The sequence below is a fragment of the Panulirus ornatus genome, chromosome 16 (genome assembly GCF_036320965.1).
Source record: "Panulirus ornatus isolate Po-2019 chromosome 16, ASM3632096v1, whole genome shotgun sequence".
Classification (NCBI taxonomy): domain Eukaryota; kingdom Metazoa; phylum Arthropoda; class Malacostraca; order Decapoda; family Palinuridae; genus Panulirus; species Panulirus ornatus.
Genome location: NC_092239.1, coordinates 269,817 through 291,275, shown reverse-complemented (window position 1 = coordinate 291,275; position 21,459 = coordinate 269,817). Strand labels below are relative to the sequence as shown.

The window sequence follows — 21,459 nt, the reverse complement described above, 5'->3', positions numbered from 1 at the left end:
AGTTAACTTGTCCCTCAACCCTACTGAACCTAATAACCTTGCTCTTATTCATATTTACTCTCGACTTTCTTCTTTCACACACTTTACCAAACTCAGTCACCAACTTCTGCAGTTTCTCACCTGAATCAGCCACCAGCGCTGTATCATCAGCGAACAACTGACTCACTTCCCAAGCCCTCTCATTCACAACAGACTGCATACTTGCCCCTATCTCCAAAACTCTTGCATTCACCTCCCGCTGGCTCTGCTATCATAGTAGAAATGAACCCAGCCTTCCCTAGTTAGTCTTTCCTGGCCGCCACATGATATTATTACCTAGTCTCATTTCAGGGCATTTCGGACTCTCACGCACGTCAGGCTAAACTTAATAACCATCGAGATACACCCTGACAAACAAAGGCAGCGGCTTCTACAGCAGCGATTCACCTAAAGTCCTGTTTCCTGTGCTTAGCGGACAATCGGCTCTCATCTGTGAATACAAACCCTTCAGGTGATTTGATGTGCAGTTTGAGGTGAACTGGTTCTGCAGGGCTTAAGATCTGGCTTTTGGCTTCTCTTTTTTCACTAATACACACAATTGTTCTGAATTCATTGGGTGAACAAGAAAGATATAGACTTGTGTTCTTTGACTTAGAATTTTTCCTTAATATAACTATGTATGAAACAACAGTCGTTCTTCCATGCATGACTCTAACACGAGAGATTCAGTACTCAAGAGTAGAGGAATGGTATAATATCACAAAAAATGCTTTAAGTCGCAGAGACGATGTACCCCTATAAACACAGAACTTTAGAGCACAAAGGTGAAATACTATACCATGATCATTATAGTCCTTCAGAGTGCAGAGACCATGGCCATCGGTAAACATAGTGCTTTAGGATACAGTTATGATATATCGCGAAAAATAGAGTGCTTCTGGGAAAATGTACCCTTTAGATACTTGAAAGTAAAAGATAGTGTGTAAGTACAGCAGCTTAGGGTACGATACATGATGAATTTAGAGATAAGGTACAGAGAGGATATACCATTTTAGAAACCATATTTGAAAGTACAATGATGATAAACCAGTATATAGACAAAGTCTATATACTGCAATAGATAAAGTTCTTAATGGTCTAGAGGCGAAATGCCACATAAAGATAGTACTTTACAGTGGAGAAACAATGTACCATGATCAGTACGGTAGTTTGGGATACAGATATAAAAGGAAACAAAAACAATGATAAGAATCTAATGTCATAACTAAGCAAGGAGATCCCTGTAGAATGTCATATTTTTATAATTTATGATATGAAATACTTCGATGAGAAGTGAACAGGGCGAGAGGAAGGAGCTATGGGCTGGGCAGTCATCCCAAAGGAGCTGAAACAATACCTCCTCCTGTTCCCTTGTAGCTCTCGACGTGGCGATAAACCCCTGGGGTTGCTGGTGGGAGGGAGCATTGGTGGGGAGACTGGGGCAGGAAAAGGAGAGTAAATCATGAGAGGCAGTCAACAATGGTGAGAGGATCACAGCACCATCGTGCCTCTTGGGAGAACACGGCCACTAGAGAGGTATACAATACTGAAGCAACGGTCGCTCCGTCCAGTAGCAGCGCCTCTTTAGGGCTCACGGTGTCGCTTTACAGGACTACTGGTAGGGCAAGATGGAGATACACAGGACTACTGGCAAGGCAAGATGGAGCTACACAAGACCACTGGCAAGGTAAGATGGAGCTACACAGGACTACTTGGGCAAGATGGAGCTACACAGGACTACTGGCAAGGCAAGATGGAGCTACACAGGACTACTGGCAGGGCAAGATGGAACTACACAGGACTACTGGTAGGGCAAGATGGAACTATACAGGACTACTGGCAGGGCAAGATGGAGCTACAGAGGACTACTGGCAAGGCAAGATGGAGCTACACAGGACTACTGGCAGGGCAAGATGGAACTACACAGGACTACTGGCAGGGCAAGAAGGAACTATACTGGACTACTGGCTCGGCAAGATGGAGCAACACAGGGCTATTGGCAGGGGCAAGATGGAGCTTCACAGGACTACTGGCAAGGCAAGATGGAACTACACAGGACTACTGGCAAGGCAAGATGGAGCTACACAGGACTACTGGCAGGGCAAGATGGAGCTACACAGTACTACTGGCAGGGCAAGATGGAGCTACATAGGACTACTGGCAGGGCAAGATGGAGCTACACAGGACTACTGGCAGGGAAAGATGGAGCCACACAGGACTACTGGCAGGGAAAGATGGAACTACACAGGACTACTGGCAGGGCAAGATGGAACTACACAGGACTACTGGCAGGGCAAGATGGAACTACACAGGTCTACTCGTAAGGCAAAATGGAGCTACACAGGACTACTGGCAGGGCAAGATGGAACTGCACAAGGCTACTGGCAGGGCAAGATGGAACTGCACAAGGCTACTGGTAGGGCATCTTTTCGGTGGTCATCTTGATGTTTCTTCAGGAGTTCCACAAAGGGTAGCGATGTTTCGGAACTAACTTGTTCCATCTTCAGGCTGGATCTGATGGTGGCTAATATATGAATCTGGTGGATCGGGTGGAGACAGGTGGGCGTAGCTGATCAGCTAAGCTGATCTCTCATTGGCTACTTGGTTGGTGAGGCTTATGTGGCGTTTTAAGGATGGGAGGACTTGAAAATCTTCAACTTGTGTGTTTATTGTCGGTTGTTTTGTGATGATGTATATTGCCTCTAGAAACAAGAGACGGCAAGGGTTTTGTTCTCTGTCCTGATCTTGGTGTTCTCGTCCAGGTCTTGTCATGTCTGGAGGGAGTAATGTAGAATGGTGTAATGGTTCCTGTTGGCTCCATTCTGTGGGTGACAGGTGAGGCGCCTCGATAGTCTGGTCCGTGTCATTCCAATGTATGAGTGAGGTCCACTCTCCTCAGTGTTGCAGTTATACTGGTAAATGACATGGTCCTCCTGAAGAGGCGACTTGGTCGAGGCGGGTCTTTTACGAAGCAGGAGGTAAGCTGTTTTCATCGCCTTGTGATAGGATGATGAGAGCAATGTGTTGTTCCGGGATTATGGGGCGTATATTTCTGTATACAATGTCCTTGATGATCCTCTCGTCTGTCTTGTAGTCTGCAGCTATGTGGTTTCTATAGTATATACTTAGCACCACCACCAGCAGTAACCACAGTAGCACCAGCACCAGTAACCACCGTAGCATCATCACCAGTAACCACAGCACCACCACCACCACCACCACATCAGCATCAGCAGTAGCCACAGCAGCACCACAACAAGCAGTAACCACAAAACCACCAGCACCAGTAACCACAGCAGCAGCACCGCCACCACCAGACGTTGCCACAGCAGCAGCATTACTGGTTTCGGTAATTGCAATATCACCTCCACCACTTCAGCTTCCAGTACTGCAACCAACACTACCACCGTTACTACCACCATCATGAGTATAAGCATTGTCAGATCGGCTATCACCACCACCAGCACATGCATATCTGGAAGTAATAACATAAGAAGACCAACCACCTCCCGTCTACCGTAGAGTCGTGTGAGAAATGTGTGTTATGCGGTAATGAGAGTGCAGGTCCCTCTCGCAGGGAGCCAAGAATTTGCTGATGGGACAACTGTTGGGAAATAGGACGACCATTCCTTATCTTCTTGTCATCCATGTCTCACTTTTATCTTATGACGTCAGGTTCGAAAGATACTGTGGGGATGTTTCGTAGGATCCTTGAGAGGCTGCGACATCTTGAGATGATAAAGTATTAAGAACAAATGATATATCTAAAAAAAAATCTTCACACAGAACTTTATCAAACATTTTGCCTTATACCGGTAACCACACCAACCATCTGTCTCAGACCAGCAAGCACATTAGCCATCTGTCTCAGAACAGCAAGCACACTAGCCATCTGTCTCAGACCAGCAAGCACACTAGCCATCTGTCTCAGACCAGCAAGCACATTAGCCATCTGTCTCAGAACAGCAAGCACACTAGCCATCTGTCTCAGAACAGCAAGCACACTAGCCATCTATCTCAGACCAGCAAGCACACTAGCAATCTGTCTCAGACCAGCTGGCACACTATCCATCTATCTCAGACCAGCAAGCACACTAGCCATCTGTCTCAGACCAACAGGTACACCACCCACCTGGTTCAGACCAGCAGGTACACCAGACACATGGTTCAGACCAGCAGGTACATTAGCCACTGTCTCAGACCAGCGGGTACACCAGCAACCTGTTTCAGATCAGCAGGTATCCCCAGCCACCTGGTTCAGACTAGCGGGTACACTAGCTATCTATATCATACCAACAAGCACACCACCCACCTGTCTCAGACCAGCAGGTACACTAGCCACTGTCTCAGACCAGCAGGTACACCAGCCACCTGCTTCAGATCAGCAGGTAACCCCAGCCATCTGGTTCAGACTAGCGGGTACAATAGCCATCTGTATCAGACCAACAGGTACACCAGACACCTGTCTCAGACCAGCAGGTACACAAGCCATCTGTTTCAGACCAGCAGATACACCAGCCACCTCTCAGACCAGCAGGTACACCAGCCATCTGTCTCAGACCAGCAGATACACCAGCCATCTGTCTCAGACCAGCAGGTGCACCAGCCAGATGGTTCAGACCAGCAGGTACACTAGTCATCTGTCTCAGACCAGCAGATACACCAGCCACCTGTCTCAGACCAGCAGGTACACCAGCCACCTGCCTCAGACCAGCATATACACCAACCATCTGTCTAAGATCAGCAGGTACACCAGCCACCTGTCTCAGACCAGCGGTACACCAGCCACCTGTCTCAAACCAGCAGGTATCCCAGCCACCTGTCCATCACCCATATCGAATCACCTGCCCAAAACACACACACCACCCCTCCTAAACCTTCGCCTATCAAGTCTGCAGCACTTTCGCCGACAACGGCTCCAGGACCTTCTCGCACTTCTTCAGTTAAGCCTCCGACACCTTCGCCTGCCAAGTCTCTTAACACCTTTGCCAGTCACGTCTCCAGCTTTTTGTCGGCTACGTCACCAGCGCCTTTATCAGCCTCGTCTCCAGCACTTTCAACAACCATGGCACCAGCACCTTTACCAGTCTCCTCTCCAGCACTTTCAACAACTACGGCACCAACACCATAGCTAGCTACGTCTCCATCGCCTCCCTCAGGCATATCTCCAGCACCCTCGTCAACCACGTCTCCAGAACCTTCACCAGCAACGTGTCCGGCACCTTCTGTAACGCGTCTAGTACGCTTTCCAGCCACATTTCCAGACCTCCCCCAGCCACGTCTCCAGCACCTTCCCCAGCCACGTTTGTAGCACTCTCGCAAACCACGTCACCAGCACCTTTGCTAGCCATGTCTTCAGCACCTCCTATAACCACGTCTCGAGCGCCTTCGCAAGCCATATCTCCAGCACCTTCTCTAATTACGTCTCCAGCACCTTTCCCGGTCACATTAGCGCGCACACACAGCTGTGGATGTGTTCCCCCTCATTCTTCAGCTGAGCCTAATCAATCGTCCAGCAAGCCTTCAGCCAGCAGTCGGTAGTTAAACGGTAATGGCTAATGGTCCAGCATGTAATCGGTAATTGGAAAAGGAGTAACAGTTCTGTTTGGTGTCCAGTTAACAAGGTAGTTGAAGCTACCAGTCAGGATGCCCAGATAAAGTCTGGGTTGGTTGAGGTAGCTGTCAGGCATACTATGTATTGAGTTGTGTTGTGTAGGGCTAAGGCAGGAAGCTGGCAGACACAGCAAGTGTTAAGTGTTATATGGGACTGAGACTCACATAAATGCGTTATATGGTGCACTACTGGGCTGAGATAGGCAACTGTCAAATATAAAGTGTGTTGATGGGGTGTATAACAGAGCTGAGAGAAGCAAGGAAACAGACGAAAGAATGGCCCAACCCACCCACATACACATGTATATACATACACGTCCACACACGCACATATACATACCTATACATTTCAACGTATACATATATAAACATACACAGACACATACATATATATACATGTACATAATTCATATTTGCTGCCTTTATCCATTCCCGTCGCCACTCCGCCACATATGAAATGACAACCCCCTCATGTGTGCGAGGTAGGGCTAGGAAAATACAACAAAAGCCACATTCGTTCACACTCAGTCCATAGCTGTCATGTGTAATGCACCGAAACCACAGCTCCCTTTCCACATCCAGGCCCCAAAAAACTTTCCATGGTTTACCCCACACGCTTCACATGCCCTGGTTCAATCCATTGACAGCACGTTAACCCCGGTATACCGCATCATTACAATTCACTCTATTCCTTGCACGCCTTTCATCCTCCTGCATGTTCAGGCCCCGATCGCTCAAAATCTTTTTCACTCCATCTTTCCACCTCCAATTTGGTCTCCCACTTCTCGTTCCCTCCACCTCTGACACCTGTATCCTCTTTGTCAATCTTTTCTCACTCATTCTCTCCATGTGACCAAACCATTTCAAAACACCATCTTCTGCTGTCTCAACCACACTCTTTTTATTACCACACATCTCTGTTACCCTTTCATTACTTACTCGATCAAACCACCTCATACCACATATTGTCCTCAATTATCTCATTTTCAACACATCCACCCTCCTCCACACAACTCTATCTATAGTCCATGCGTCACAACCATATAACATTGTTGAAACCACTATTCCATCAAATATACCTAGTTTTGCTTTCCGAAATAATGTTCTCGCCTTCCACACATTTTTCAACGCTCCCAGAGCTTTGGCCCTCTCCCCCACCGTGTGACTCACTTCAACTTCCATGGTTCCATCCTCTGCCAACTCCACTTCCAGATATCTAAAACACTTCACTTCCTTCAGTTTTTCTCTATTCAAACCTACTTCCCAATTAACTTGTCCCTCAACCCTGCTATACCTAATAACCTTGCTCTTATTCAAATTTACTCTCAGCATTCTTCTTTCACACACTTTACTAAACTCAGTCACCACCCTCTGCAGTTTCTCACCTGAATCAGCCTCCAGTGCTGATTCAGCACAACAACTGACTCGCTTCCCAAGCTCTCTCATCCAAAGCAGACTGCATACCTGCCCCTCTCTCCAAAACTCTTGCATTCACCTCCCTAACAACTCCATCCATAAACAAATCAACCAACCATGGAGACATCACGCACCCTTGCCGCAAATCAACATTCACTGGGATCCTATCACTTTCCTCTCTTCCTACTCATACACATGCCTTACATCCTTGATATAAACTTTTCACTGCTTCTAACAACTTGCCTCCCACACCATATATTTTTAATACCTTCCACAGAGTATCTCTATCAACTCTATCATATGCCTTCTCCAGATCCATAAATGCTACATACAAATCCATTTGCTTTTCTAAGTATTAGTCACATACATTCTTCAAAGCAAACACCTGATCCACACATCCTCTACCACTTCTGAAACCACACTGCTCTTCCCCAATCTGATGCTCTGTACATGCCTTCACCCTCTCAATCAATACCCTCCCATATAATTTCCCAGGAATACTCAACGAACTTATACCTCTGTAATTTGAGCACTCACTCTTATCCCCTTTGCCTTTGTACAATGACACTATGGATGCATTTCGCCAATCCTCAGGCACCTCACCATGAGTCATACATACATTAAATATCCTTACCAACCAGTCAACAACACAGTCACTCCCTTTTTTAATAGATTCCACTGCAATACCATCCAAACCCGCTGCCTTACCAGCTTTCATCTTCTGCAAAGCTTTTACTACCTCTTCTCTGTTTACCAAATCATTCTCCCTAACCCTCTCACTTTGCACACTACCTCGACCAAAACACCCTATATCTGCCACTCTTATCATCTAACACATTCAAAAAATTTTCAAAACACTCACTCCATCTCCTTCTCACATCACCCCTACTTGTTATCACCTCCACTTTAGCCCCCTTCACCGATGTTCCCATTTGTTCTCTTGTCTTGCGCACTTTATTTACCTCCTTCCAACACATCTTTTCATTTTCTCAAAATTTAGTGATATTCTCTCACCCCAACTCTCATTTGCCCTCTTTTTCACCTCTTGCACCTTTCTCTTGACCTCCTGCCTTTTTCTTTTATACATCTCCCAGCCATTTGCATTATTTCCCCGCAAAACTCGTCCAAATGCCTCTCTCTTCTCTTTCACTAATAATCTTACTTCTTCATCCAACTACTCTCTACCCTTTCTAATCTGCTCACCTCCCACGCTTCTCATGCCACAGGCATCTTTTGCGCAAGCCATCACTGCTTCCCTAAATACATTCCATTCCTCCCCCACTCTCCTTACGTCATTTGCTCTCACCTTTTCCATTCTGCACTCAGTCTCCCCTGGTACTTCCTCACGCAAGTCTCCTTCCCAAGGTCACTTGCTCTCACCACTCTTCACCCCAACATTCATTCTTCTTTTCTGAAAACCTCTACAAATCTTCAACTTTGCCTCCACAAGATAATGATCAGACATCCCTCCAGTTGCACCTCTCAGCACATTAACATCCAAAACTCTCTTTCACGGACCTATCAATTAACACATAACCCAATAACTCTCTCTGGCTATCTCTCCTACTTACATACGTATACTTATGTATATCTCTCTTTTTAAACCAGGTATTCCCAATCAGCAGTCCTTTTTCAGCACATAAATCTACAACATTTACAACACTGAACATCCCATGTACATCAATTATTCCCTCAACTGCCACATTACTCACCTTTGCATTCAAGTCACCCATCACTATAACCCAGTCTCATGCATCAAAACTACTAACACACTCACTCAACTGCTCCCAAAACACTTACCTCTCATGATCTTTCTTCTCATGCCCAGGTGCATATGCACCAATAATCACCCATCTCTCTCCATCCACTTTCAGTTTTACCTATATCAACCTAGAGTTTACTTTCTTACACTCTATCATAAACTCCCACCGCTCCTGTTTCAGGAGTAGTGCTACTCCTTCCCTTGCTCTTGTCCTCTCACCAACCCCTGACTTTACTCCCAAAACATTCCCAAGCCACTCTTCCCCTTTACCCTTGAGCTTCATTTCACTCAGAGCCAAAACACCCAGGTTCCTTTCCTCAAACATACCACCTATCTCTCCTTTTTTCTCATCTTGGTTACATCCACACACATTTAGACATCCCAATCTGAGCCTTCAAGGAGGATGAGCACTCCCCGCGTGACTCCTTCTTCTGTTTCCCCTTTTAGAAAGTTAAAATGCAAGGAGGGGAGGGTTTCTAGCTCTCTCTCCCACCCCATTTAGTCGCCTTCTATGACACATGAGGAATGCGTGGGAAGTATTCTTTCTCCCCGTCCCCAGGGATGGAAACAAGCATAGAAAGTTATATATATCACTGATACAATGTTCATTTACTCACACATCTTACGTTTCAAAGACTTCTTGCGGTGAGCTGCCCCAGGACAATCATGTTAAATGGTCCAGCAATATCCACTATCATATGGGTATCCCAGTGTCCTCGGTATCTTTCTTCCATGGTTCTTAAATCTTGGTGGAATCGATCACCCTGTTCCTCACTTTAGGTCATCAACGGCGTCTGAGAAATGATCCAAGTGGCTGTGGAGGTATAGCACTTAGATGCTCATTTTACAGCCAAGTTGATGGAAAGAAGAGCACATGTTCTCCACTAGTTCAGAGTAGTTATCTGCTTTATGGTTCCCAAGAAAAATCCTTACAACCAGAGTGAATGAAGACCATGCATCTGCCTCAGCACTGTTAACTGAATCTTGGAAATGTGGGTCTTTCATGAGTTCCCTGATTTGCGACCTGTTGAAAATACCTGCCTTCAGCTTCTCCATGCTCAGCGCTGGAAATTTTCTGCTTATGTAGTCAAAGCAGTCCCCTTCTTTGTTCAAAGCCTTCACAAACTGTTTCATTAAATCAAGTTTGATGTGCAGTTGTAGTAAAATGATCTTATCTCTGTCAACCAAGGGTTCTGCGATTACATTCTTTTCTCCAACCACTGTTTTCTCTCATAGGCCATTGTTTTCTCACCCAGTACTCATCCTTAGCTCTACTATCCCAGAGACAAGCAGGGATACTTGGTGTATTCACTCTGCTGACCCAGGAGAAAAGTCACCATCTTAAGATCCACACAGATTAGACATTGGTGATCATGGTATGATATTTTCTGTAAGGCTAGGACAATTGCTTTCTGCTGTTCAGTCATCTTAGTTGAGTGACCAATTGGGATTGATCCATATTTGTTGCCATTTTGTAGAAGCACACATTTTAAGCTTTGCTTAGAATTATCTATGTTCATGAGAGGTACATTTATTGATAAGTGCATTATCTCAAAAACTATAGCTGCCAGAAGGAAATTAAGGTCATATACCAAGAATCATGGTTAAAATCTGAGGCATCAAGAAATTTTTTTAATTTGTTCCCCTATGAATTGTAGTAGTCTTCACTGACTTAACAGAACACCATCGTCCATATAAAGCATAAAGCAAGTGTAGTAGTATTCATTCAGTTAAAAAAAAAACACCATCATCCACATAAAGCAAGTGTAATAGTGTTCATACACTTTGCAGGAAACCATCATCCATGCACAGCAAATGTATGTGCTCTTTCATTTAACAGAACACCATCATCCACATACAGCAAGAGTATTAGAGTTCACTGTCTTATCATCGTCTACACACAGCAAGTGTAGGAGTGCTCATTCAACAATAGAAAACCATCATCCACATACAGCATGTGTAGTCCTGTTCTTTTACTTTAGTAAAACTCTATCGCCCACATGCATAACTGCAGTAGTGTTCATTCACTTAACTGAACACCATCATCCACATAAAACAAAATCAATAGTGGTAATTTAGTTACCAGAACACTATCATCCAAATAAAGCAAGTGTAGTAGTGTTAATTTTGTTATCAGAACACCATGATCCACATACACCAAGTAGTGTTCATTTAGCTAACAGGACAATCCTCTACATACAGCAATTGTAGTGTTCATTAACAGAACACCATCGTCCATGTACAGCAAGTGTAGTAGTTTTCCTTCAGTTAAAAGAACACCATCATCCACATACAAGAGTATTAGTGTTCATTCACTTAACTGAGCACCATAACCGACATACAGCAAGTGTAGTAGTGTTCATCCACAAACAGAACAGCTTCATCGACATAAAGGAAATGTAGTAGTGTTCACTTAGTTAACAGAACGCCATCATCCACACACAGGAAGTGTAGGAGAGCTCATTCAGTTAACAGAACACCAACATTCACATACAGCAGGTGCAATATTAATTTACTTTAATATAACACTATCATCCACATACAGCAAGTGTACTGGTGTTCATTCACTTAACTCCATCATTCACATATGTACAAGTGTAGTAGTGTTCATTTAGTTAACAGAATACCATCATCCACATAAGTGTAGTAAAGTTAATTCACTTAACACCATCATCCACATACAGCAAGTGTTTCAGTGTTTATTCAGTTAATGCAACACCATTGTCCACATACAGAATATGTAGTAGTGTTCATTCAGTTAACAGAACACCATCATCAACATACAGCAAGTGGTTTTCATTCACATAACATTATCATCCACATACAGCAAGTGTAGTAAGAGTGGTGCACTTAGCGGTGTGCAGATGTGGTGTGATGCAGTTGATAGTGTGCAATTGGTTAGTGTGATGTAGTTAGTGGTTTGTTGATGGTTTAGTGTCGTGCAGATGATAGAGTGGGTGGTGCTGCATGATGCAGTTGGTGGTGTGTGATTGGTTTAGCATGATACAGTTGGAGGTCAGTGGATAGTATAGAGTGATGCAAATGGTAGTGTGTGGATGGTGCCGAGCACTGCAGTTGGTGATGTGTGGATGGTGTACCATGGTGCAGCTAGAGGCATGTGGATGTTTAGTGTGGTGCAGTTGATGGTGTGTGGTTGACATAGTGTGGCATAGTTGGTGGTGTGCAGATGCTTTAGTGTGATGCAATTGATGGCATACGGATCATGTGGTGTGTGGATGGTGCTGTGTGAATCAGTTGGTATGTGGGTGGTGTGGTGTAAAGCAGTGGATGGTGTGTGGATAGTATAGTGTATTGCACTTGGTAGTGTGCAGATGGTAGTGTGTGATTGGCTTAGTATGATGCAATGTGTGGCATGTGTATGGTTTAGTCACTTTAGTGTGATGCAAATGGTGGTTTGTGGATGTTGTGTGATGCTGCTGGTGTGTGGATGGTGCACCATGGTGAAGTTGGTGGTGTGTGGATGGTATACTGATGTAGTTAAGGTGTGAGGTTGTATAGTACGGTGCACTTAGGGTATGTGGCTGGTAGTGCAATGCCTATGGTGGTGTGTGGATGGTGTTGTGTGATCCAGCTGGTTGTATGTGGATGAGCATTGTGGTGCAGTTGGTGGTGTGGATAGTGTAATAAGCTGCATTTTATGGTATGTGGTTAGTATAGTGAAGTGTGGTTGGAGGTGTGTACATGTTTTAGAGTGATGCAGTTGGTGGTATATGGTTCATGTAGAGGAATGCAGTTGGTTGTGTACGGATGGTTTAGTGTGATGCATATGGTAGCATGTGATCCAGCTGGTTGTGTGTGGACGAGTACTGTGGTGCAGTTGGTGGTGCATGAATAGTGTGACGATGTGCAGTTGGTAGTGTGTGAACAGTGTGATGATGTGCAGTTCGTTGTACATGGTTAGTATAGTGCAGTGAAGTTAGGTGTGTGTATATGCTTTAGTGAGATGCTGTTGGTGGTGTATCGTTCTTGTAGAGTAATGCAGTGGGTGGTGTGTGGATAGTGTAGTGTGATGAAGTTGATGTGTGGATGGTGTAGTGTGATACAGTTGATGGTGTGAGGATGGTCTAATTTGGTGAATGGTATGTGGATGGTATAATGTAACGCAAACAGTAGTTCATGGATGGTATAGTGCAATGCAGTTGATGGTGTGTGGGTTTACTGTGATGCAGATGGTGTAAGGATGGTGTAGTATGATGTAGTTGGTGGTGTGTGAATGGTATAGTGTTATGCAGATGGTGGTAGTGTGTATGGCAAAGTGTGAAGATGGTGGGGTATTGATGGTGTACCATGATGAAAGTGGTGCTGTGTGAAGTGTAGAGTGTGATGCAGTTGATGATATGTAGATGGTGTAGAATGGTGCAGTTGGTGTTGTGCTGCCAGTGTAGTGCGATGTAGTTGTCGAGTGAGGATGGTGTATTATACCTAGATTGGAGATAAAAGAACTGGAGATGGACGGATGAAGCAAATAGGGTTTAAAGTGCTTGAGGCTTGAATGTGCCAGATGGTGAAATGCATGCACAGTGAAATGGAGTGATGAGGTCTAAATGGGTCAACATGCTGTCAATAAACTGAATTGGGCATAAAAAGCAGGTGGGAAAAAAACAGAAAGGTTCTGTGGTTTCAGTGCATTACACTTGACAGATAGAGCATGGATGTGGGTAAGTGAGGCCTTTTCTTTGTTCTAGGTACTATCTCACTAACAAAGGAAATGGCAAGCAAGTATGCAAAGAAAAGTAATACAATTCTGTCAATATTTTTATTGTTCATAAGAATTACCATACAATTACAATGTCTACTGGTTATAATACATTTCTTAGATCAAAACTATTAATTAGTAAGAATACATCAAGTTTGTGGTGATTAATACAAACAGGAATAATAATGCTATAGCATACAAAATTCCCATTACTCATACACTAAAGACAAGCTATATAGCAATAGAGCACATGATTTTTGAAATTTCTTGAACTCCTCCACAATATGGATACCATGTGCACATTATAGTTAATACAACTGGCTAATTTTTCATGCCATGTTCACATGCATGCAAATAATACAACAAATAATTCAATCTTCTCAGTCACTGGCATACTGCCTTCACACATTACTCTACAACATCACCCTGACCAGAATCAGGAAGGGATCCTGTAAATGTCCACAACATATGCTTTTACTGGACAAGAGAATCCCTAACATAAATGGAATGATAGTTTAGCTATCACTTCCTAATATATTTACATACATAATACACTTATATACAAAAATACATACATACAATTTATTGGCTAGTATGTATCATTGTGATATCATTGAATATGTATGTGTGTTGGTATTAAGCCTCGAGTGTGAAAAATGAGAATCCCACCCCACGGAAAAATAAAAAACTGCCAGTATATTTTTTTTTCTTTTCACGAACAATGGCTTCAATGTACAATCTTACTAAGTACAAGAGATAATGAGGACTCCTTTTACAAAATTCAACATTCAACAGTTTTTTCTATACAGAGTATAAGCTATGAAATTGTCTCAACAGGAACTAGACCTACTAACTGCCCCAATTTCTTAAATGATGCTTTATGTGCTACGAGTTCCAATAACTGTTATTTACAATACAAAGACAAAATAGAGAAAACAGGTTGAACCAACAGGTTTGGAGATTTAATCTAATGTATCCACGTTTTTCCAACTTTATAAAAAAAAAAATACCCTCACACTTGACACTTTCAAGATTAACCTGAAGAAAATATGGGTCTGCATTCTGAATATCTAATAACCTAGAAAAACATTAATAATGTTTTTCATAACCAATTACATACATCAATATCCTTATCAAAGAAACTGAATTCTACTTATAATTGGAACATCCTCTTACTAAAAATTACTATTAAACCGTAGTTGAAGTGAAGAAGGATATGTGTGGATATTTCCTATTCTGTACTAAAACAAATGAAAAAAAATACTAAAAACCAAGTGGTCAAAAATAAGGAAAACTGACATTAGTGAGTAATACAATCTTAAATCACAAAAGTCACTGAGGAAAGGTAGTTATGAATCATAAAATTCACAACAACAACAAATACTATTCAACAAAACTCCTGAAAAACTACTTGTCCTTTTGACTTAACATACATCATGAAAAGGCCCTGATTTTTTTTTTTTCTTTTTTTTGGTGCAGACCTCTGACCCAAATTGAAGAGACCTTCAGATCACATAATAATCATGAAAAAATTGAAAAAAAATTATGCTAGTCAGTAAGTGACAGGGTGATCACTTTTATGCTTTGAAGACTTTTGATGGGAGAAATTTGCATCATTTTCTGGTTAGTAATCTGTGATATTATTTACTAAACATTCTCCACATCATACACAATCAACAATCATGTTTGTTCCAACCACACCCATTCCATTTTTCAAAGTTATCCTTTCTTTAAACCTTTGTAATTATAATCCTACTGCTGAAATGATCTCATTCAAGCATACTTTAGTTGATGTTTAAATATTTCACTTAAAAAACAAATCTCTTCAATGTAACTCCACATGAACATTAAAGACAATTATCCAAAACCCATAGGTATTACAACAAAAATTTTGCGATCTTGTTTCTCATTTGTCTTAAACGTAAACTTAAGAATGGAAACAATATATTTGAAATAATTAGTCTGGAACTCTGCTTTCATTTAAAAGAATGTATACCCTCCACCTGAGCCACCAGATAAGAAGGAACTCTTCTTCTGAGACATTGACACCTGGGCTCCAGATGCTGCTGCTAACTGAGCAGCATTAGGGGCAATGCCTGGAGGAGGTGGAGGGATGGTTGGCTGAGCAATGCCATCAAAACGAGCCCCAGCATCATAGCCATTCTGAAAAACATATACTATGAAATAATGAGAGTAATGTTGATGGAGAGATGCATCTTTTTATATTGTAACAGTAATCAGTTTTGTAAACAATACCTTCAACTTAAAGAGAGAGTGAGAGAGTACATAGATACAAACACCACACACACCCAAGGTCAAAGCAAGGTGGTCTGGCCATAAAAAAAATTGGATGTCCTTTTATCATGAGGCCCATCAGCTCATAATCAAATTTCTTGTTGAGGTTTCCTATTTGTAACAGCTGACATTTATTGACATTCAAAATCATTTGCCATTTCCTAGACCATTCAGTAATCTAATCTAAATCCTCCTGTAATCTAAGCCTATCTTATTCAGTTTAGATGGCACTGATAACCTTTGTGTAAACTGCAAATTTGGACATCAAGTTATTCAACTCAAAGCGACTTTCAATGTAGATCTAACAAAATCTTTCAGAATCACATTTTAGCTACCAAATGTAAGTCACCATTTTCTTTGTTAGCGAGGTAGCGCCAGGGATAGACAAAGAAAGGCCACATCTACTCACATCCTCTCTCTAGCTGTTATGTGCAATGGACCAAATCCACAGCTCCCTATCCAAAACTAGGCCCCACAGACCTTTCCATGGTTTACCCCGGATGCTTCACATGCGCTGACTCAGTCCACTGACAGCACTTGGACCCCAGTATACCATATTGTTAAAATTCACTCTAATCCATGCAAGAATTCATCCTCCTGCATGTTCAGCCCCAATCTCTCAAAATCTTTTTCAATTCATTGTTCCATTCCCAATTTGGTACTCCCTGTTCACTTTGTCAACCTTTTTTCATTTACTGTCCATATGTCCAAATCATTTCAACAGATCTTCTTCTGCTCTCTCAACCACATTATTTTCATCACAAATCTCTCTTAGCCCTTTCATTGCTTACTCAATCAAACCACCTCACACCACATATTGCCCTTAAACATTTCATTTCCAAAACATCTACCCTTCTCAACATAGTTTCATCTATAGACCATACCTAGCATCAATATACTATCAGGACTACAATTCCTTCACACATAACAATTATTGCCTTCCCAAATAATGGTCTCTCTTTCCACACATTTCTTAATGCTCCCAGAACCTTTGCCCCTTCTGGTGGTTGATTCGAAAGAGAAACTGCAGAAGTTGGTGACTGAGTTTGGAAAAGTGTGTGAAAGGAGAAAGTTGAGGGTAATGTGAATAAGACCAAATAAGAGCAAGGTTATAGGTTCAGCAGGGTTGATGATAAGTTAACTGGGATACAAGTTTGAATGGAAAAAAAATTGGAGGAAGTGAAGTGTTTTAAGATATCTGGGAGTGAACTTAATAGTGAAAGGAACCATGGAAGCGGAAGTGTTTGAGGCCAATATATGGTGTGAAGTGGTTTCATCGAGTAAGTAATGAAGGGGTAAGAGAGATGTCTGGAAATAAAGTGTGGTTGAGAGAGTAGAAGAGGGTGTGTAGAAATGGTCGAGACACATGGAGAGAATGAGTGAGGAAAGACTGACAAAGAGGAAGTATGTGTCAGAGGTGGAGGGACAAGGAGAACCAGGAGAACAAATTGGAGGCGGAGGGATGGAGTGGAAAATATATTGCGTTATCAGGGCTCAAACACACAGGAGGGTGAGAGGTGTGCAAGGAATAAAGCGAACTGGAATGATGTGGTATACCAGGGTTGACGTGATGTCAACGGACTGAACCAAAGCATGTGAAATGTCTAAGGTAAACCATGGAAAGGTCTGTGGGGCCTGGATGTGGATTGGAGGCTGTGGTTTCAGTGCATTACACATAACAGCTAGAGACTGAGTGTGAACGAATGTGGCATTTTTTGTTTGCTTTCCTGGTGCTACCTTGCTGAAGCAAGAGGTAGCAGTGCTGTTTTTTTGCAGGCAGGGTGGTGCCAAGAATGGATGAAGGCAAGCAAATATGAATATGTATAAGTGTATATATCTCTGTGTATGTGCATGTATATGGGGATATGTATATGTATGTATATGTGTGTGTATTATCCCTGGGGATATGGGAGAGAGAATACTTCCCACGTATTCCCTGCATGTCGTAGAAGGCGACTAAAAGGGGAGGGAGTGGGGGGCTGGAAATCCTTCCCTCTCATTTTTTTTTAACTTTCCAAAAGAAGGAACAGAGAAGGAGGCCAGATGAGGATATTCCCTCAATGGCTCAGTCCTCTGTTCTTAATGTTACCTCGCTAACGTGGAATATGGCGAATAGTACGAAAGAAAAACGATGTTTGTGTATGGGCGTTTATGCATATACATATATGTGTGTATATGAGTGGATGGGTCATTCTTCATCTGTTTCCTGATGCTACCTCACTGAAGCGGGAAATGGCAATCAAGTATAATAATAATAACAATAATAAGTAAAGTGTTTTAGATATCTGGGAGTGGATCTGGCAGCGGATGGCACCATGGAAGCGGAAATGAATCATAGGGTGGGGGAGGGGGCGAAAATCCTGGGAGCCTTGAAGAATGTGTGGAAGTCGAGAACATTATCTCCGAAAGCAAAAATGGGTATTTTTGAAGGAATAGTGGTTCCAACAATGTTGTATGGTTGCGAGGCATGGGCTATGGATAGAGCTCTGCGCAGGAGGGTGGATGTGCCAGAAATGAGATGTTTGAGGACAATATGTGGTGTGAGGTGGTTTGATCGAGTAAGCAATGTAAGGGTAAGAGAGATGTGTGGAAATAAAAAGAACGTGGTTGAGAGAGCAGAAGAGGGTGTTTTGAAATGGTTTGAGCACATGGAGAGAATGAGTGAGGAAAGATTGACCAAGAGGATATATGTGTCGGAGGTGGAGGGAACGAGGAGAAGTGGGAGACCAAATTGGAGGTGGAAAGATGGAGTGAAAAAGATTTTGAGTGATCGAGGCCTGAACATGCAGGAGGGTGAAAGGCGGGCAAGGAACAGAGTGAATTGGATCGATGTGGTATACCGGGGTCGACGTGCTGTCAATGGATTGAATCAGGGCATGTGAAGCATCTGGGGTAAACCATGGAGAGTTCTGTGGGGCCTGGATGTGGAAAGGGAGCTGTGGTTTCAGGCATTATTGCATAACAGCTAGAGACTGAGTGTGAATGAATGGGGCCTTTGTTGTCTTTTCCTAGTGCTACCTCGCACACATGAGGGGGGAGGGGGATGTTATTCCATGTGTGGCGAGGTGGCGATGGGAATGAATAAAGGCAGACGGTGTGAATTGTGTGCATGTGTATACATGCATGTGTTTGTGTGTGTATATATATGTGTACATTGAGATGTATGGGTATGTATATTTGCGTGTGTGGACGTGTATGTATATACATGTGTATGTGGGTGGGTTGGGCCATTTCTTTCGTCTGTTTCCTTGTGCTACCCCGCAAAAGCGGGAGACAGCGACAAAGCAAAATAATAATAATAAAACAATATTGCATTTACTGGTGTATGTGCATGTGTCAATGACATAATGGTGCGCTGCTTCTGCATCTAGTTGTTTTTCTAAGATTTTTCCATGCTCTGAAATGTATTTCCCTTCATGATGTCTCCAAAGAGTCCATCAAGTTCAAGTGCAAGTAGCACCATATATACCTGAGTACTGGCCATCTCAAGTACCCATTACCCTCAAGATTTTTGGCTATAATATCCTTCATGTATCATTTGCCTCATATAACTGTCAACCTCAGTTTTTCAGAGGCCCCAAGACCACTGAAGTGACAGAGAGAGAGATGCTTACTAATCACACAATAAAACTCAAACAACAACAATAAACAACATTTAGTAGTATGCAAATCATGTTTGCAGAAACATTTAAACATAGCATGTTATGGGATATTTCACAGTGGGTGGCAAACGTAATGCAGACCTCCATGATACATGTGTGATATATGACAATCTATGCATGGGAACAAATTGAAAATATAAAATAAAATGTGTTAGGCTTGAAAGCATTTCAACCAGAAAAATACAGAGTTGTTAAGTCTTCAAGAACACTATTGAGCATGCTGAAAATAAATCAGACAAAAATATATGACAGCCCAACCAAGGAGCTTGAATGATTATTTTATGTCCTGCCAGAAGAAATGAGAAACATGTATGGAACAATTACAGAAATATTAAAATACAAAACTTGAATAGGTTGAAATCTGTCCCAATGAATCAAGAACTGATAAATATATAATGCAGGAGGCAGCCAAGAAAAATAGTCTTATTCATCAAGCAAGGAATGTGGTGAGCGCTTTGCATGAGCCTTGCAATTTTGGCTTAATATTCTCAATACTCTCTCTCTCTCTCTCTCTCTCTCTCTCTCTCTCTCTCTCTCTGCAAATAATGAAATCCTCAGAGACAGTATCCTACTCACAAACAAAAATATACTTTAAGAGTCTAAGCCAAATAAAACACTGAGCAGATTAAAAAAAGAAGAAAAATGCAAGATGAAAAATACCTGAAGATAAAACTGTGGGTGAATACAAAATGGAAAAGGCTGAATAGGATAACAACTAATCAAGCAAGAAGAGTAAGAGGACTGGATGAGAAAATAAAGAATGCAGATGTATGAACAATGCAATCCCATAAAAGAGAACAAAAAATGACCGAAGAAAAAGTTGTATGGAACATGGAGAGAAATCTAAAGATAATATTTACAAACAGCAAAACTAAAAACAAAGAAATAGAGACTGGACCCTTTAAAGTGGGATATAGATACAAAAATGACTCCAAACAAATATGCAAAATGCCAACTGAACAATTCAGCTCAAAATTTATGAAGAAATTGCAAGATACTGAAATAAGTGATGATATAATCAGACCAATTCATCAGCTCCGAGAAAATTCAGCTACAGGGCTAGATGGCACCCCAGCCATATTCCTCAAAAAGACAAAAACATTTATAATATAATCAATGATGTTATTATTGAGGCAAAGTCTGTATGAAAAGAAAACTGCCAACACTTACAAATAGGCTTTTGTGATACTGATACACAAAAAGGGATCCAAGCTAATACCTAAACAATACAGACCAGTTTGCTTGGCTTCACATGTAATAAAAATATTTCAAAACGTGATAACAAAATATATATCAAACTATCTGATCAAAGCCAACCTGGATTTGTGCCACAAAAATATACACAAACTTATTTATTAACTCATTATAATGACATATATGAAAGTTTAATACAAGGAGAGAATGCATATTCTTTTTCTAGAATTTGTAAAACCATTTAAGAAAGAAAACAAAAGGATTTTGCAAGATAAGAAGATGGATTAGAGAGTTTCTAAGTGACGAAAAGTTCAAAGTGATAACAAACTGAATCATATCTGAGGAGTAGGTCCTACGAGGAGTATCAAGAAATGGTATTAGCCTTATGACTCTTTGTAATAATGATATCTGACAATGACAGTGATAGTAAAGTAAAGGAGAGAGTAGTAAGGAGATGATGACATCAGAGTAAGCCAAATGATTGTATCAGAGACTTGATCAAATGGGGATGCAAAAAAAATTGTACAAAATTTACAAATGGGCATAAGAGAACCCTACAGAATGTAAATAATATGAATTGAAGCAAGAAAGATGATGAAAGGCAAGTGTTTTGGGAATAACTGTGTAACTATGACAGCAGTTTTGATGTAAGAAAACAGGAATTAGTGATGAGTGATTTAAGTAGTGTGGCAGTTGAGAGTACAATTAGAAGGCATAAGGTGTTCTGTTATGTGAAGGAAAATGGTGAACAGCTTCTGGAGTTGTGTGCTGCAAAAGTGCTG

General features: G+C 41.9%; 1 protein-coding gene across 7 annotated transcripts in view; it reads right to left on the bottom strand.

The window, feature by feature from the left end:
• Window positions 1-13,572: 13,572 nt before the first annotated feature.
• LOC139754005 (uncharacterized) overlaps window positions 13,573-21,459 on the bottom strand; it is a 117,551-nt gene continuing 109,664 nt past the window's right edge. For all 7 annotated transcript variants that reach the window (XM_071670963.1, XM_071670965.1, XM_071670966.1 and 4 more), the window contains one exon: window positions 13,573-15,689. In XM_071670963.1, coding sequence (XP_071527064.1) covers window positions 15,507-15,689 — 183 coding nt within the window. In that variant the 3' untranslated portion in view covers window positions 13,573-15,506. The remainder of the gene's footprint in view (window positions 15,690-21,459) is intronic.